The sequence below is a fragment of the Hoplias malabaricus genome, chromosome 2 (assembly GCF_029633855.1).
Source record: "Hoplias malabaricus isolate fHopMal1 chromosome 2, fHopMal1.hap1, whole genome shotgun sequence".
NCBI classification, from domain to species: Eukaryota; Metazoa; Chordata; class Actinopteri; order Characiformes; family Erythrinidae; genus Hoplias; species Hoplias malabaricus.
Window position 1 is genome coordinate 46,131,184 of NC_089801.1, and position 17,464 is coordinate 46,148,647.

At 38.5% G+C, this 17,464-nt stretch overlaps 1 protein-coding gene across 1 annotated transcript in view; it reads left to right on the top strand.

Moving 5' to 3' along the window:
* Positions 1-17,464, top strand: part of rnf38 (ring finger protein 38) — a 50,811-nt gene that overhangs the window by 17,721 nt on the left and 15,626 nt on the right. The window contains exon 3 of the mRNA XM_066660829.1: positions 11,457-11,518. Within this exon, the coding sequence (XP_066516926.1) occupies positions 11,457-11,518 (62 nt within the window). The remainder of the gene's footprint in view (positions 1-11,456; positions 11,519-17,464) is intronic.

The following is a 17,464-nucleotide window of genomic DNA, read 5'->3' on the forward strand; positions in this document are numbered from 1 at the left end:
TGAACCTTGTTAATGCATAGGAGTCTACTCTCAACAAATCAATTATTTAAGTGTCTGGTAGTAGGGATCAACCAATGATTAAATAATACTGAGTTTTGTTTCTTAAAATGCAGCACTTAAATCGGACTCTGGTAAGTGTTCACCCTTGTTGCGGTTTGTTTGTGCAAGTGTGAACGCACTCGGATGCGAACCAAAACAACCGGACTGAGACCCTGAGGGCAGGTGGTTTCGGTCTGGTCCCAAACAAACTCTGTATCAGTTTGAATGTGATCTGTCCTCAATCTAATCCAGATATCTGGAAAAGTCCAAGTTTGAGATAACGGCTCCCGTAGCCAGGTGTGCTTTACATTGTGGAGTGGTATTTTGCCCAGATAATTGTCAGTGCTGTAAACAAGTGCAATTGCTGCCGTTGCTCCATGTTAAATTGCACAGAAACATGCATGACTCTACAACACACGAGTGTTTTCCTGTATGAACTTTCTTTGCTCCTGCCCCATACTGGTATGACCAATAAGCAAAAACATTCTCACATGTTTTGTAGTGATGGATTTTGTTGCACATTGAGTTATCACTGCGTGAAAACAAACTAAATTTAGGGGAAAACAACAAAATGTTGCCTAATGGTTATAGAACAGGGTTTAGGACTGAAAGGTTGTTCATTTGATTCCCACAACTATCAGGCAAATTGAGGGCGGTGGGAGTGAAGGAACAGCACTCGCCTCATCCCTCAATCCATGGCTGAGGTGCCCTTGAGCCCACAACTGTTCCCTGGGCACTGGGAATTTGTGTTTCACAGATGGGTTAAATGGGGAAGACATACTTTGTTGTACATTGTACAATGATGAATAATTGCACATTAACATTTTTAGACAGTTTTTCCCAAACAATGAGATACAAAAGGAAATGAAGACACATGCGTATGCAAAAGAGCACCCAATGACAGAATGGAAAGGGTTTTATCAGGCGTATTTATAAAAGAATTTAATGATAAACTTGTAGTTTTTTATTAATAGTAATTAATGAATTGACAAATACGTGACAGAGAGAATTTGAATGGCTTTTCTTTCAACTCTGTCAGCAGACTATTAATAAAACTAGAATAATTCAGTGCTATGGCAGGTACCAAAGCCCCAAGCCCTGCTTTGAGCTGTGAGGCATGGCCAGAGGCTAATACTAGCAACCATTTAGTTATGCTATCGTTTCCACACAGACACACAATGACTGTTTGGATATAACATTAGAGCAAACGTGAAAAATTAAACAATATACAATATTTTACAGATACCTTCTATAAATTAATGCACAAATCTGTAAAAAGTTTTGTGAATTAATATATTGAGAGTCTAGGTGCTGGGGGAAGACACCTGGATACTGAGAGTATCCAGTGGTTTTTTTTTTGGTTCAGAACCTGAATGCCTTTAAGGTGAAACTTTACGTTTGAGGGGAGAAATAAATGACTTTTTGTACGTGGCTAAAGTTTAATAGTTTTATAGTTAAAAGTTTAAGGTTTAGTCTCTGTAAGCTTTTATTCACTGTCTGTATTTATATTAATCCAGTTTCATGCTCCTGAGTTTAGAATCAGTTCTACCTTAAGTAATCCAAAACAGCAAAAATAAATCAATTTTACCCTCCTATAGAGGAGGAATAATAAACTCGTCTTTTCATGCGTTTGAACACTTTGGGCTCATTCTGCTGTCTAAGCTACTCCAGGTACCATTTCTCTGCCATGAGTAGAGAGAAAGCCTAGCACATCGAACCACCACTCTTCCTTGTTTTATTATTATTAAAAAAAAACATTTACAAAGGCTGGAGTTTCATAATCACTTTAGATCTGTTTCCAGCATGCAAACGGAGAGAAACCCGTTTTATAAAATTGGTTTCTAAAATTTGTAATGGTTGGGCTTGTTTTAAAGGACAGCATGGCCACACACTTTTTAATCATATATTAATACAGCTTTTTAGGAGCTTATATAACAAGATATAAAAAATCTAATCAAATCCAGAGAGAGGTCTGAAGGTGTAAACCCAACCCCCCCCAGTACTGAGCTGTGGGAAAAGTGGAACTGCATTCTCTGGAGTGGAGATCCATCAGTGGAATAAGTTCATACAACATTTGTGATCAAGAACCTCACAGATGTCCTTTTAGCTGAACGAAATCAATCTTCACAGCATCATTATTAAGTCTAATCCTTGATTTCAGAAGAAATGTTTGATAAATAGGTGTTCAGAATCTTTTGGCCACAATATGAAACCTCATCTAAAGCTCTCTTATTCTGGTGTATTACTCGTCTGCTGCTTAATTCTGTTTATTGCCAGTAAATAGCTTTTATTTGTTCTCTTCTTGAACGAATATGTATTGTTATAATGACTCCTTATTTGAAAAGACATTCATTTGGATTGATAAGACCGATCCCTGCTCAGCACTGTCCCCTCCTACACTCTGTCCCTCTCACTCGTTCTCACTTTCTCTCAGTCCAGCACACACATGCGCTCCCACACTCCTCCATTTTCATAACAAAAGAGGCTATTTGTTTTGGCTGCTTTTGTCCGTCTCCAGGCAACTTCTAAAGCAGTTCCGTTTTAGGGGCCTCCGCTGGCCACTTCTGTAACCAGAGGTAAACGGACAAGCGGACCACTGCACAATGACCGGCAAACAACACGGCCTTAAAAGACCTTCAGGCTGACTGACCATATGTAGAAACTTCTCTGGTTTGACCAAGCAAACACTTGCTGCCAGACTTGGGTGAATGTTTCAATATTATTTGGATTGTTAATAAGTAAATGGAGCAGAAGCAGGATTGAACAGCAAAACTGTACTAAAGGACACCAAACTTTGCAGAGAATTTCAGAGCTCTCAGAACATTGCAGAAAACTATACACTCTGATGCATTTATAAAATAATATAGCCAGGTTTAATTATGTTAGGGTAGTTCACTAAGGCTAAACTTATTGCCTTTCATTTTTACATTTGTGAAGAGTATACGTCCATTATGTGTTAAAGGACACATGTTATGCAAAACTCACTTTTTGAGTGCTTTTGTATTTCCACTTTGGTCTCTACTGCTACATGGCCACGGGAAAATATTTAGAGGTGGCGTGCATTGCGCAGTTGCTCTCCACGACCTTAAGTCTCACAGTGCCACAGTGTCATGAACCAAACTTTGAAGCTGAAAAGTGAACATATACTGATGCTTTTATACTGTCTAATACATGTTTAAACATCCCCAAACACACTAGTACAGTCTACAAGTGGCTTACTATTTCATACCACTGTAAAAATTAACATGATTATTTCCAAATTCTAAGTTGAGTTCTTCATAATTTCAGTTCAACCCTAAATGCTGCTGCTGTATTCACACAATTACACTAACACTGGCATATTTGAAGTTTTCGTTAAACACTATAAATAGTGAAGCGGTTACAGGCGCTTGGATAAAACTACTACATCATATATAGTGACAGAATCTGCAAGCTGGAAAATAAACGGCTACGTTTGCTGCTTTTTCTCCTACTCCACCTTTACGACTGCAGCTTTTACCGAATCAGACAAATGCATGGGATGAGTGGGGTGTGGCCAGCAACAGCATTTGAATTAAAGTGACAGAACCCTTAAACGGCTCATTCTGAAAGAGACTAAAACTGGCAAGCATAGAGCAGGTGATATCTCTGAGTGGTTTTGTGCAAAGAACTTCATGAACATAATTTGTATAGCCCATAGACCTATTCTAACTTGTTTAAAAAGAGATATAATATATTCCCTTTAGATAATTTTAATGCCATGTAAAGCGTATGTGTTGGAAATGGCTTCCTACGTTACTCCCTACATAGTGCACTATTATAGTGAACTGAAATCTGGAGGGTTGTGAACAATTTTGGACAATACTTTTTTATAAATTGTTTATATACATATTGCGGTGCAATGTGTGAACCCTCATTTCTCAGGTGTTTTGCGAAACGTACATGTGAAGATATAGTAGAAGCAAACAGTCAGCTGTTCCTCACATCACTGCAGCACTTACTTGACATATTAAAGCGCTTAACTGATTTTATTGACCTCATAACACACATTTCCCAAAATGTTATGCTCTCATAAACTTGTGTTTAAAACATTTTGTGTACAAGCATGCTACTTTTAAGCAAAAATTCAAGCAAGAGTTTTGCTTTGTGTCCCGCCCCTCCCCTCACAGAGGAAGAAGATCCAGTGTGAACGTTTGTGATAAGACTCACAGGTGGAACTTGGGGCTTTTGGTTTGGCCGTGGGTGGATATTTTTATTTCAAATTTTTTATTTATTAATTTTTTTCCCCCCAAGGTATCTGTTTCTAATTCTTTCATTCTTTCTTTCTCTTTTTCTTTCATTTTCTCGACCTCTTTCTTTTTTCTTTCTCTCTCTCTCTCCTTTAGTTACTTTTGTGCTTTAGAAGCTAAAGCTCATTTGGAGCCTTCTCTCTAGCTCTCTTGCTGTTCTTCCTCACCCCCCCCCCCCCCCCACATTTTCAATATCTTTCTGTCTCTCTCTTTCCTGTTAGTTATGCAAACCACTCTTGGGGTCCTTTTTTGTCTGTTTGTTTGACTGAGTGTAGGCAGTCTTTGAGCACAATTATTAAAAGAATTGATTGAACAAACCTGCTAACTTTTTTGAGAATTTATTTAGTTGGTGTTTAAAGAAATATCAGCAGGAAAAAAAATGTGAACTTTGTTCCTATCCACTTTTTTTGCCAAAAACATCAGATGATGCAGGCTCCCATGATCAGGGGCAGCAAAGAAATGAGGGAGATGTGGAAATCTGAGTAGGCTTTTTGCTTTGATCAGAATAGCTTCTGCAGCTGTTAATATCCAAAAGCTTAATTTAACATTTCTGTTGAGGATTTGTACTGTGTACAATAATCTACACATGCATTAAATTAAAATAATAATACATGCTCAGTGGTGAATGTATGAAAACTACATGAATATGAGAGAAGAGAATGAGAAGTGGCAGAGTCTAGGGGTCCAGCTGTCATGTGCTGCCTGTGCAGTAGTCTCAAACCAGCCAAAACTTTCATCATTCATTCAAAAAAATTCGTTTTCAGATTTGGAGGCATTTAAACTTTTCTAGAGGGGCCTGATCCCATCATATATTGATGTAATTCACTCGAGTTTAGGCCAATCCACTTAAAGATCCATATTTCAGTTCGCAGCTAGCACTGGACTATGAACCAGCCGTAACAACATAACGTAATGAGATGTCACTGATCCATATTCCATTCCACATCTTCATTCTGTAACGAAAAACGATTTTAGGGTCACTGGAAACATTTTGGTTTTTAAAAACGCTTAACAGAGGGTGGGATTTTTGAAAACTGCTGAAATAGTTTTTAAAAAACATATGTGAGAGAGACAGACTAACTGACTGACTGAAGAGCCTAAGTGTTCTACTGAAGGTTGAGGGAGGATACTATTATGACACAAATGGAGAGTGACAGTAAGAGTGAGACAGAGGAAGAAAACATTGTTTTGAGTCATTTACATTCTCGTGTAGATGCGGGTCTTTTTGAAAGCACTTTTGCTGTGGACTAAGATATTTTTAAATACTTGTTCAAAAACCTTTGCATTTGTGCAGCGTAGTTTTTTGATATTCTTAGAAATAAGTCTATTTCATCCTCATGATATACCCAGTAACAATAATAGGAAAATTATAGTAAAATGAGCTGGTGTTTCGTGGCCTGTATTGGTATAAGCAGTTGTGTACCAGAATCGGATCAGAACTGAAAAAATGAGGATCAGCCCATCACTAAACTTTTTCTGAGCCTAATCATTTGACAATTTTGGGTCTTTTCTTTTCTTTTTTCAATAAAATGTGCATTTTCATAATTCACAAAAAATGGATAGACCACTACATTTAGTACATCTATAGCAGGTTCCACTTCTGCCAGAGGAAGTAAACTGCATTTCAGATTTCAGTTTTGAAAGTGTAACTCAGTGCTACTACTGAAAGTTGTAGTCTAGACTCTGAACCTGGTTGATGACTGGCATTAGGAGAGAGAGACCGAGACAAAAGAGAAAGGCAGTAACGAACAGAGAGTGGGTGGGGGGTTGTTAGAGACCTAGAATGGGGGAAGAAGAGAGTCAGGACGAAGAATATGGGTGGGGGTGAGGGTGGAGAGAGGGAGGAAATGGATAGAAATAGCTGATGCACTCTGAAGCTCAGAGAAAAATCAATAACCGTCAACAGAGGAAGCCTCTCTTCTTCCCCACCTTTCGTCTACCCCCCTTCTGTTTCCCTTTCTCTCGCTCTTCTCCCACTCCTTTTTCTCCTGTAGGGTTCTGTCTCTCTCTCTCTCTCTCTCCATACTTCCCTCTTTTTCTCTCCTGTCCTTACTACTTCTCTTTTCTATCACTTTTGTTCTTCCTTCTCTATCTTTCTCTTTAATCTCTCTCTCTCTCTCTCTCCCCCTCTCTTCCTCCCTCCCTCTGTGTATTGTCTATGGGGAAATATGGCAGAGCTCGTTTTTGTAGAATTGTCTCACTTTATCTCAGTAAAGCCCCCTGGTTGTTCACAGCTGAGCTGAGAGAGGACAGTTGATGTCCAAGCTTCTCTGATTTTGTCCAGTCCCACAGCGGCAGGAAAACCAGATCCATTTATATTCTGAGTGTCTGCTCCTCACGAGAAATTCAGGCTTTCAAACACTGATTCATCTTTAACATGTTTAACCACCTTAATTGTCAGTAAAACTTCAGAATAGGGATGGATAGTATGTCTGTGTTATCGCTGTGGTGACAAGTAGTCACATTACAATTTTCTTTTCATGAGTATTGTTAGTCATTTATATTTACAGCATTTGGCAGATGGACATTTCCAGAGGGACTGACATTTCTACTCAGGATACAATGGTAGGCAGTTGTTGTTCTATTGGTATAACATAATGTGCCTACACAAACTTGTTTACCGCTACACTACACTTGTGGAACATGGACAGTCTGCATGTCCATCGGTTGTAGTTATGTGATTTATTTATTTATATATTCTTTTGGCATGGGTGCCAAATTGGGGACAGAGCACTAATGTACACAATGGGAAAGATGAATGCATTTATCTCCTACACAGCTCCTCTTTTTGTACAGATAAGAGTCTCAACACCCAGAAGTCCATTGCCTCTTTGTGTGTGAGGTGACCCCACTGTATTGCATAAGAAAAAAGACTGCTATTTGCTGTTAGCCATATTAGCGTTTTCATCATAGAATCTAATGGGAAACTGTTAGAACATCAGACTCTAATGCATTTCTTGCTCATCTGACAGAATCTGAGTGGTCAGCCGTGACTGGCTGTTAAACTTTAAGACATACCAGAGGAATAATTTAGGCAAATTAGGTCTCTTTGCCTGAAAATGTGAGTGATCATTGAGAGAAGTTCCCATGTTGCAGCAGAGCCGTAGTTAAGTCCCAGTCGTAGTTAAGTTTTGTCTCTATACCCTCCGTATGTCACAGTGTGGGTCATAACAGTTTCTGTACTCATGTAGTGCATTTTAAGTCAGCTATAATGTTCACATTTCCCTATCATATTAGTGACTGACTATTGTCTGGATGCATTATTATGTGATGTGCATTATGTAGGGAGTATGGCACTTTCTGAAACGCTACCCAAGCACCTCTACTGACTAGCACAGACGAGCAGAGCTCTGTTTACAACCGTGATATGGATAATGAGTCGGGGACTACAGGTGTTGACAGAAGCAATAAAACAATTTAAATATCAGTGTTTGAGCAATGAGTAGGTCCCCAATATGGCAGCTATTCTTCACCTTGATGTTAGCTGTAAACCATGGATATCAAAAAAATTCAGACATGTTACAGAGAGCTTGTAAACAACTTCACAAACGATACAGGACCTGCACAACTGCCATAATAGCAAGTATGAGTGGTGAAGTCATATTTGTTTTTCTGGTGCAGTTTGTACTTTCTAGATATTGATATGAATCAATTCTTTTGAAAGGGTCTCCTACTTGCCCTATCAAGAACACAGTTGGCTTCACTCTGTCTGAGTGAAGCCACACACACACACACCCATCGACCAGTGTCATGCTAGCCATGCTAGCTGCAATGCATGATAAAATAAAAAACAAAAAAGGGATTGGTGCCTACATATGAAAAGCTTAAATAATGCCATGAATAAAAAAAAGATTGCTTTACTTACTTGAATAATACAGTAGAGGTAACGTATTTAAATATTAAAACATCCAGGAAATTATAAACCCTTTCAGTATTTTACTTAAGTGCAAATACTTGAGTAACATTCAATAATTGCCTCCCACCTCTGGTAAATAATTACTCTTTAATATTTTATGACTGATCAATATTTTAGGCTGTGTCAAGTTCAGTGTTGATAATGCATTACAACAAGAGTAGTAACAACAACAACTGCAAATACTGATAAAAATGATATATATCTGCATGTTATCAATATTAATAACTCTAAATATTTCATTAGTTAATGTTTGTATAATTATAGTAGCTTGCACATCAATGAGATGTTTCGTGCAGAAGTATGGGTCAGTTGGATTGGAGAAATAATACTGACAATAAGCGTATGTAGTGACAACATGCTTCAGCAGTTTGAGTTTTGGAATGAAGTTGGAAAAGGGGGAAATAAATAATGAATATCTATCTTTCTATCTCACTATCTCTCTCTCACCCTTTTCTTCCCTCTTCCTCTTTTCTCCCTTCGTGTCCTCTCCTGTCCATTAGCATTACATAACCCTTGTGTGTGTGTGTTTGGGTGAGATGTGTGTTTACAGAGATATTTTTAAAGATGTGGACTCTGTGCGTGTTTCGCATTTGGATTTAGTTGACTTTCATATTTGTGTGTCCCTTCGTTTGAGATTTTCCTAATACCATATCCATTTTTGCTATCCCATTGATATTAATAGAATTAATTGCCGGCTCCTCTCTTGGCTGATTCTGATCCCTATTTGCAGTATTTTAACTATTTTAAACCAGCTCACTTAGAAGGCTTACATAGACATTAAGTTTTAAGATAATGTAGGGCTTGGACAATAAGGCCAAAATTGATATCACAAAATTCACAAATTGATATATTTCTTAGTTTCTTAATTTCGATAGGATATGTTTCTGGTATCAACATGAACAATATAAAAACCACAGAAAACTTGCAAATTACAAACCAGAAACATGACATCACTGTCAAAAATAAACTTCTTTGCTATGTCAATGTTAATATTTTTAAAATCATTTAAAAAATTGAGTGCAGTGAGCTCACAACAGCGCACTGTAATGAACTGTATTCCACCTGTGTCTCTGCATACGTTCTTATCATCGTTTCTTCACATTCTTCAATGGTCAAGACCCCACAGGACCACAGAGGTTTCCAGTCATCATTCACTGTATATTAACTGTTTACATATGTAAATATTAAGCTTAGACGTTTGGAAACTATATACAGTCGTGAAAGCTTTGGGCCCTGTGTCTGAATGTGTGTGAGCTGGGACAAAATGAGTGTGTTTTGGCCATGTCACACTCGCCCTGTATCTCTCTCCATCAGAGCTGCGTGTGAACCGAAGGCTGCAGGGTTCACAACACTCTGCACAGATGAAATATTACACATCAAATTCACATTTGTCTATCTGGCCGAGAACTACAGAGGATCATCTAATTACTAACAGCCGGCCACACACGTACACAGCCTTGTCTCAAATTGATTCTCTCTCTCTCTCGCTCTCGTTCTGTCTTACCCAAGTTCTCATGTTCAGTTTTTTTTTTTTTGTCTCTCCTGGATCTGTCTCTTGCTGTTTTCTATTTAACTCTTTAGACTTTCTCTTCTTATTTTTGTCCTCTTTCCCTTTTCTGGGCCTCTCCTTATATTTCCCCTCCCTCTTTCAATATCTTGTCATTCTACCCCTCCCTTGCTTCTCTCTGCCTCAGTCTTAAATTTAGTCTCCTTCTGTCGAGTCATCAGGAACGGAGGGAAAATTAAAGGAGTAGTATGGCAACTTAAGCATTTCTTGTATCCCTTTTTTCATTTTGTAGATCTCTCTCTCTCTCTCTCTCACTGACGCACATGTACCCCTGTCCTTGGAACGAAGGGTAACCCTCCTCTTTTCATCTGATGAAACCCTAGCCCAAGCACATGAAAGAGACAAACAAACAACTGGGAAAAACAACACAGGACAACCCCCCCCACCCCCCAAGAAAAAAATAAAAAGGGGGGATCAAGAGCAAAACAAGAAGCTTTGGTGGCTGTAATGTCACAAGGAGGCTCCTGTAATCTGGGATTATTGTATTTACCCTCTTTCTCTCAGGCTCTCCCTCTCTCTCGTCATCAAAACAGTGTGATCACAGGCAGTGGACATAGAGGAGGATGATGGTGATGATGAAAGCACAATAACAGCTGCAGCAAGCTGCTGAATATTATTAATTACCAGAGTAAACAAAGATAGATTTGCTTCATATTGAAACATCTGTTTGTCCAGCCTCACCAGAGGGATTTACTGTCAGGATAACATCATCTCTCTTCCACTGCGGTTAAAATGGGCAGATGCTTTGGTGATTTCCATCTCATTTTATTTTATTTGTTTGTTTTTTTATTTTTTATCTTGTTTTTCCTGCAGCAAAGTGGTCAAACTCCTTAAAAACACGTTTGAATGTAAAAGAAACGTTCAGAGAAAACTGAGCTAAAGTTAGGAAAAGATATAAAAATATAGGAAAAAATATCAGCCTTCCAGAGGATATAATAGTTCCATTCATTCACGCATTGCTTCTAGTGTTAATCCACTGTTTACATTGGGTTCAGGGTTCACTTATATATGATACACATGTAAAGAGACATACTTCTGTGCTTGTGAATGAGAACAGCGCAGGGTGGGGAAAAAAAAAAAAAACCCAACTTGACTTGACAACAGTCTGAGAAAACACACGAACGCAACATTTTCCTGTTTTATTTCCTTGCAGATTTTTTGGGTTTCATGTCAAAAAGCGGAGAATAGGTCTGCTGCCCCATAACCCTTTATTCTCTGAGCTCATTCTTGAGCTTCTTTAGCTCGACACGCCCTCACACTGTCACATTTCGTGCTGAAGTACTAATCTTTCGGGTTCTCGAAACTATTTGTTTGTGGAAATACGCTGAACCGTGAATAGATACAATTCCACATTGGTACAAAGGGCAAACAGATCCCCCACCCCACAGCTTGTTAGAACTGGCATTGTTGCTAGGTTACGAGTAATAGTAGTAGTAGTAGTAGTAGTAATTTGAGGAGCAATACCTGAAGAACTGCAATATTGGTACTCCTGGAACATCTCTCAGGTCCAGCCCTGCAGTGTGATTGTCTAACTGTGGTATATTTAAATTGTAACACAATGTATTGTGTCCTTTTTATTCCCAACCTTAATGTGCAGGTCAGAGATATGTGTGGTATTTATTAGTAACATCTCTCCCTTTCTGTCTCTGTCTCTTTCTGTCTCTAGGAGCGATGGGAGGAGTGTATCACTATCATTCAGAGCCGGCCTGTGCTGATGCCACAGATAAGGTAATGCTGCCTGGATGTACTTGGTCCTCTGTTGCATTATTTCATTTAGTTTGTTCCCTTTGTCCCTCAGTCAGCTGCACTCATTCTTTGACTTTTTCAATCAGTGGCAAAAGTTAATATTTTAACACTTGAGTTTTAAAGCTTACTATATATTTGGATTGCAAAATGTAATTTGCACTATTATGTAAATAACTACATAGTAATGTCTAATGGTGACACACACACGCACAGATTATTTGCTTTAATATTTGGCAGATATGTACATGAAAAGTAAAACAGCTCTGTCTTATATGTTTGACATGAAATGGACACGCAAATGCAGAGAAATAAGAGTACAAATTAAATATGGGGAAAAAGTGCTAAAAAACCTGAGCACCTTCTCCTCTCTCCTGGGCTCTCGTGCTGAACTGAGCTGTGGCTCATTCTCATTTAAAGGAATCACTAAAACCGACTGTTCTGAACAGGACTGTTTAGACAGGGGAGAACACTGCTTCTGTGTTTGGTCCTTTTGGTAGTTTGATCAAAGCATGTCACCAACCCATAACTGTGTAAACATATGGACAAGGGATATAATATTTTCTCTTCAGAATTCAGATCATAACTAAATATCTGTACTAATTAAAAAACTAAAAAAAATAGTATGGGTTGAGATTTAGAATGTGCATTTCAACAGGATTTTTACACTTGTTTCTGTAAACTATGTGTGTGTACAGACATGAGCTTAGTGTTTATATTTGGGGAAAGTAGTGGAGGATTTAATTGTGTTTGCTGACTTGGGACTTGTGGGTTTTCTTGCCTTTGCTTGTGTGCCACATGGAGGAGACGCTGTATTTATTGTTCTCGTTGAATTATGTTGTTTGTAGGATACGATCGAGTGCGTTTAGCCCTACATTTACTCATAGCTGGAGCGCCCTGGAGTTGATTATGACGTTGAGTGTGGGTGTGAGACCAGCCTTTCCCCTACTATACTGTTTATAGTCTGAAGGAAGAGGGAGTGCGAGATTATGTCTTTGCCATGATTGGCTGACTCTGGGGCCCCTGGGGTGGGGCCAAGACATCCGGAGAGGGGAAAAATGTGTGTGAAGAAAGAAATGAGGGTGGGGAGAGAGGAAACAGAAAAAGAAGAGCAGTGGGCAGAGAAAGTGAAAGAAGAGCAAGACAGACAGGAAAAATAGAGATGGAAATGTGAGAGAGTGCAAAAGAGAAGAAAGGGAGGGAAAGGTAGGGTGAGAAATGGGAGTGGAGGTGTTAATGATTTCACCTCCAGCTCTGGGCTGCTGTGGGTGAGAACGAGAGTTGAGAGGAGGAAGAGAGTGGAGAATATGAAATATTTGGTTATTTTGTATGTGCGGTTTAATTGGAGGGGGGGACCTCAATATTATGCAAACGTATATATTTTTTTTTGGGCAACTCCATTTTCATACCCTTTTTCAGAATAAACTTTTGCTTCACAATAAAGCATTATAAACAATGACACATAAAAAATGAGTCATTAATGATTTAATGTTTACTACAGCTTATATCACTGATGTTAAGGAAACAGCTGTAACAGGACTGATAGAGAGAACAAACAGTAGGAAAATTTAATTTTGGATGTCATATTTTATCATTTGATTTAAAAAAAATAAAATAAAATACAATACATTAATTTATTCATAAATAAAATCTAGTCTACCTTCTAAAGTCAACAGTAGTGTTTACATCGCTATATGAAGCTGCCATTAGGTCACTAGACTCTGTAAAAAGCAAAATATGGGAGGAAGTTTTGGCTAAAATTGATAAAATTATTCATTAGTGTTAAAAATGAAAGCATTACGAATTAAAGCATTAAATTCCCTCCTGTGTTAATGTGTTAAGATATTAATTTGACAACACTAATTATACTTAGTGTACAGACTTCTGTTTCATATACTTTCAAACATTCTCTGATTGATTGATATTGCATTAATATTTGCAAGAAAACACTGTTCTCACAGCAAAACTTCTCGTTTGTGTTCATTCAGAAGCTCCAACTTTTAAGATGGAACAGTAGACCAACTGTAATTTATGGCTGTTTGTATTTGCATTTGCACTTTGAATTACTATAGAAAATTATTTGTATTTTGATTTGTTTATTGAATTTATTTATTTTTAGCTATTTTTTTTACTTTTTGTCTGTATTTACTTTCATAGAAAACTAGCAGTCTCTTGAATTTAGAGTCAGTTCCTCCTCTAACAGCAAAAATAAGTTTTTCAAAGTTACTCCTCTATGAAGCAGGAACAAAGCAAAATTCTCAACCATTTTCATGCTTTTCAACCTTTGGAGGTCTCTCCACCGTCTAAACACCTCCAGATGCTCTTCCTTGGCTGTAGTTCAGCCAGCGAAGCAGTGAGAAAAAGTCATTTACAGAGCCAGTGCTGTGTACAAACAGGAGTTTTTTCCAACATTCCATGAATTGTAAAAAATGTACTGGATTAAAATCACAAACATTGCTTTTTGTAGCTCTTTGGAAATGAAAGAAGAGGAATTTCTTATACACCAATTAGCCAAAAGACTGAACCCACTGACAGCAGAAGTGAATATCAGTGAGCATTGGATGCCCAAGGACCCTGGAGAATTCACTGGTTTTCTGTTTGCCCAATTTTAAAAGGTAAAACTAGGTATTGGATGATAACCTTAAATAATTTGGACTGCCACGAGGAGTGGCAACCAACACATTCACACAATCACACACACATCACACTTACTGGAATAATGTCATTTGATTTTATTGTAATGGTGGGCATTGTTTGTTTGGTTTTGAGCAAATAAACACAAATCTCATCTCTGATTTGCAGAGGTGTGTGTGTATGTATATATGTGTGTGTGTGTATGTATATATATATATATATATATATATATATATATATATATATATATATATATATATATATAATACACACTAACACATTCTCTGCTGTACAGATAAACTATTGGCTCATGATAGGTCCTGAAAATATTGTGTTGTAACTGTGTGCGCGAGAGAGGCCATTCCTGAGCTTACACACAGAAACAGGCTCTCCTTGCACTATGAGGCCTCTATAGAGGCTGTCTCAAAATGGGTTTGACTCTGTGTGTGTGTAAGAGAGAGTTGGAGACAAAAATAAAAGGGCAGAACATAATGAAAGAGAAAAAAGGCAGCGAAATAGAGAGAGGGACCCTGAGGTTCACGGTCATTCTCTGGACCAAATAACCTTCCTTTTGTCGCATTTCTAATAAAAAAGCGCTCTTAATCCTGGAGTGAGATTGCTGTAAAAGCTTCATATATATTTAGCCCTTATCAGGAGCGTCTGTGAGGATGTGAGCACGGGGGAATTGGTGTGTCATGAGCAAAACTTAAAAAGGTTGTGGGGTGAAAAACCTAATTTACACCCCACAGCCCTGTGCTTAAACACACTCGATGTGCTGCGGCGGGTTCTGTGTGGTGTTAGTTTCCCACTGGAGCTCTGAAGCTAATTTAACTAACAAGTCCTGGAAGCTTAGACTTGTGTTTTTAGGTATTGTTTTGTGACTAGAGTGCTGCAATGGGCATTCAAATTGGACAAATACACTGCTTGTGTTTTGTCACTTGTGGTGCGTTTCCACTGCATGTTAAGTACTCTACTGGACTCTACTCCCTGGTAACCCCGAAATATAGCCAATGACGTCACAAAAATAAGGTCTCTAAAGGCAGTAACGTTAATCGTATTTTTTACTCAACGAGTATTTTCGTGTTTTGGACTGAACACAGCTCAGGATCAACAAAAAACACCCCTACTGATATGTCTGAATTAATGACAATGTCCAACCCTCTTCAAAAGACCATGGCATAATTTTACAAGATGCCGTTGAGAGTCAGATAAAAACAAATGTGATCTCTGCTGTAGCTTGGTGATTTTACAGATGGCAAGTTTGTGCTGGTTGTCTGTATTGTCACATAGATATTATTCCCCCCCCCCTCTCTTCTTCCTCCCCCCTCTGGCCAATCAGTGCTCTGCAAATGTTTACATGACAGTTTAGTTCATACTCGGCTTGCTTGTAACCAGTAGTAAGCCTATTCTAAAACATACCCAGTTCCAGTCACCAAATAGAGCTGAGTAGGGACTGTGCAGTGGAAGAGAGGCATTGATCAATTCGTTGTAGGGTTTACAGTTAAATATTCAGAATTGCAGTATATTATAAACACTGTTGTGAAGAATTTGTTTTCAACGTTTATGATTAAAATCATTGACTGGTACTAAATGTAAGTAATTAATGGGTTAAATGGTATCAAATCAGCAAGTTCAAATACTTCTTTCTGAGATTGATCAGTTATTGTGGAAATATTGTGTGAGTATAAACAAAGCCCATAATTTACCATAATTGAACATATTGTAACATTTATTTATCACAATATTTGTATAGTCCATATTGTTAACACTTTCCTGGGACTCCAGTAAATCTCTGCTCTGACTGTTGCACTGTACTTATGACATTTAAAACAAATAAAAAAAGTCCGGTTCTAGATGTGGGTGTTTTTATGTGGGACTGGTTGGGGTAGGAGGTTGGGGACTTGTGATCCTCTGGTTACGCCCACAGACGCTCTGTCCTAATTTTGTGTCTGCAGTGCCCCTCACCCACCCAAACATAGCCCCTCGCTCCCATCAATGTTTTATACTAATGGACCTGTCTGGCCATGTTTGGACGTGTGTGTGTGTGTGTGTGTAAGAGAGATGCTGGGGGTTAGGGGTTTATAGTGTAGTGTGCATGTATGACTGTGTGTGTATGTGTGTGTTTATACATATTAGTCTTTGTGTGTGTTTGTGTGGTGTTGGGAGGGAGGGGGGGGGGGGGGGGTTCTGCATCCTTGCGTGTGTGCTTTTATGGCCTGTGTCTGTGTGCCCTGAGGCTGTGTTGAGTGTCTGTTGGTAGTTGATGATCCTCAGAGCTCCTAAAGCTGCTCTAGTAACCCCCACACTCACCTCCCTAGGGGCTCAGTGTTCTCTCTCTCTCTCTCCATATCACGTCTTACGTTTGTACTATTTCTCTTCATTTACTCATATTTTTTGACTCTCTTACTGTCTTCATTTTCTTATTTTGCCTTTTTTCATTTTCTATTCTTTCTTTCTTAGTGTCTTACTCAGATGCTATTCATTTTGAATGTGCTTCATATTTGCATAATTTTTCCTGTCATGTCTTTTTGTCCCCTTTTTTCTGTTCACCACTCGATCACCTTATTTAATCTTATTAGAGCTATTCTATATACTGTTTGTTTATTTTTTGGAATACTTGTCTTTGTGATGGTGATTATAGCATTGGAGGATTTGCTGATCGTCCTGTTACTTTTTGCAATGAGAATGACGTCTCCAGATGATTGTGTATGGGTTCTGATTAATTTGGGTGTTTATGTAGTCTTGCAAACATGTTAAGTCACAATGCTTTAAATCAAATGCTATCATATATGTAATGCTATATAATTTGTGTGTTTTTAGTCACAATTGTCTTTTAATCTTCATCTATATCTGCCATAATTTCTTAAGTTTGGCCTGAGAATGATCTGGTGGTGTGAAACATTTACTCAGGCTGGTTAAAGGCATGTGAGGGGGGAAATAAAGAAACATCCTGACTCATGTGTGTGTTTAATCACTAACAGGAAACAACTGTGGAGCATGATCCAAGACAAACACACACGCACTCACTCACTCACTCACCCCAGTGTTGGTGGCTGCTCCCTGTCTCTCCACACAGAGACTTAACACTTTACTGCGTGAGATCACTTTACCACCCACAATGTGTGTATATACATGCTGAGTCGTGGTTTCCCTGGGGGCTGCAGTTTGCTGTGTGTGTAGGGTGTATGTGACGTTCTTCACTGTGCCTCATTTGATGTGCACATGTCATTGCTTTCTTTCACAACCATGCGTTTTTGTGTTTGCATATGTGTGAGAGTCCTCTCTAAGTCACACTTG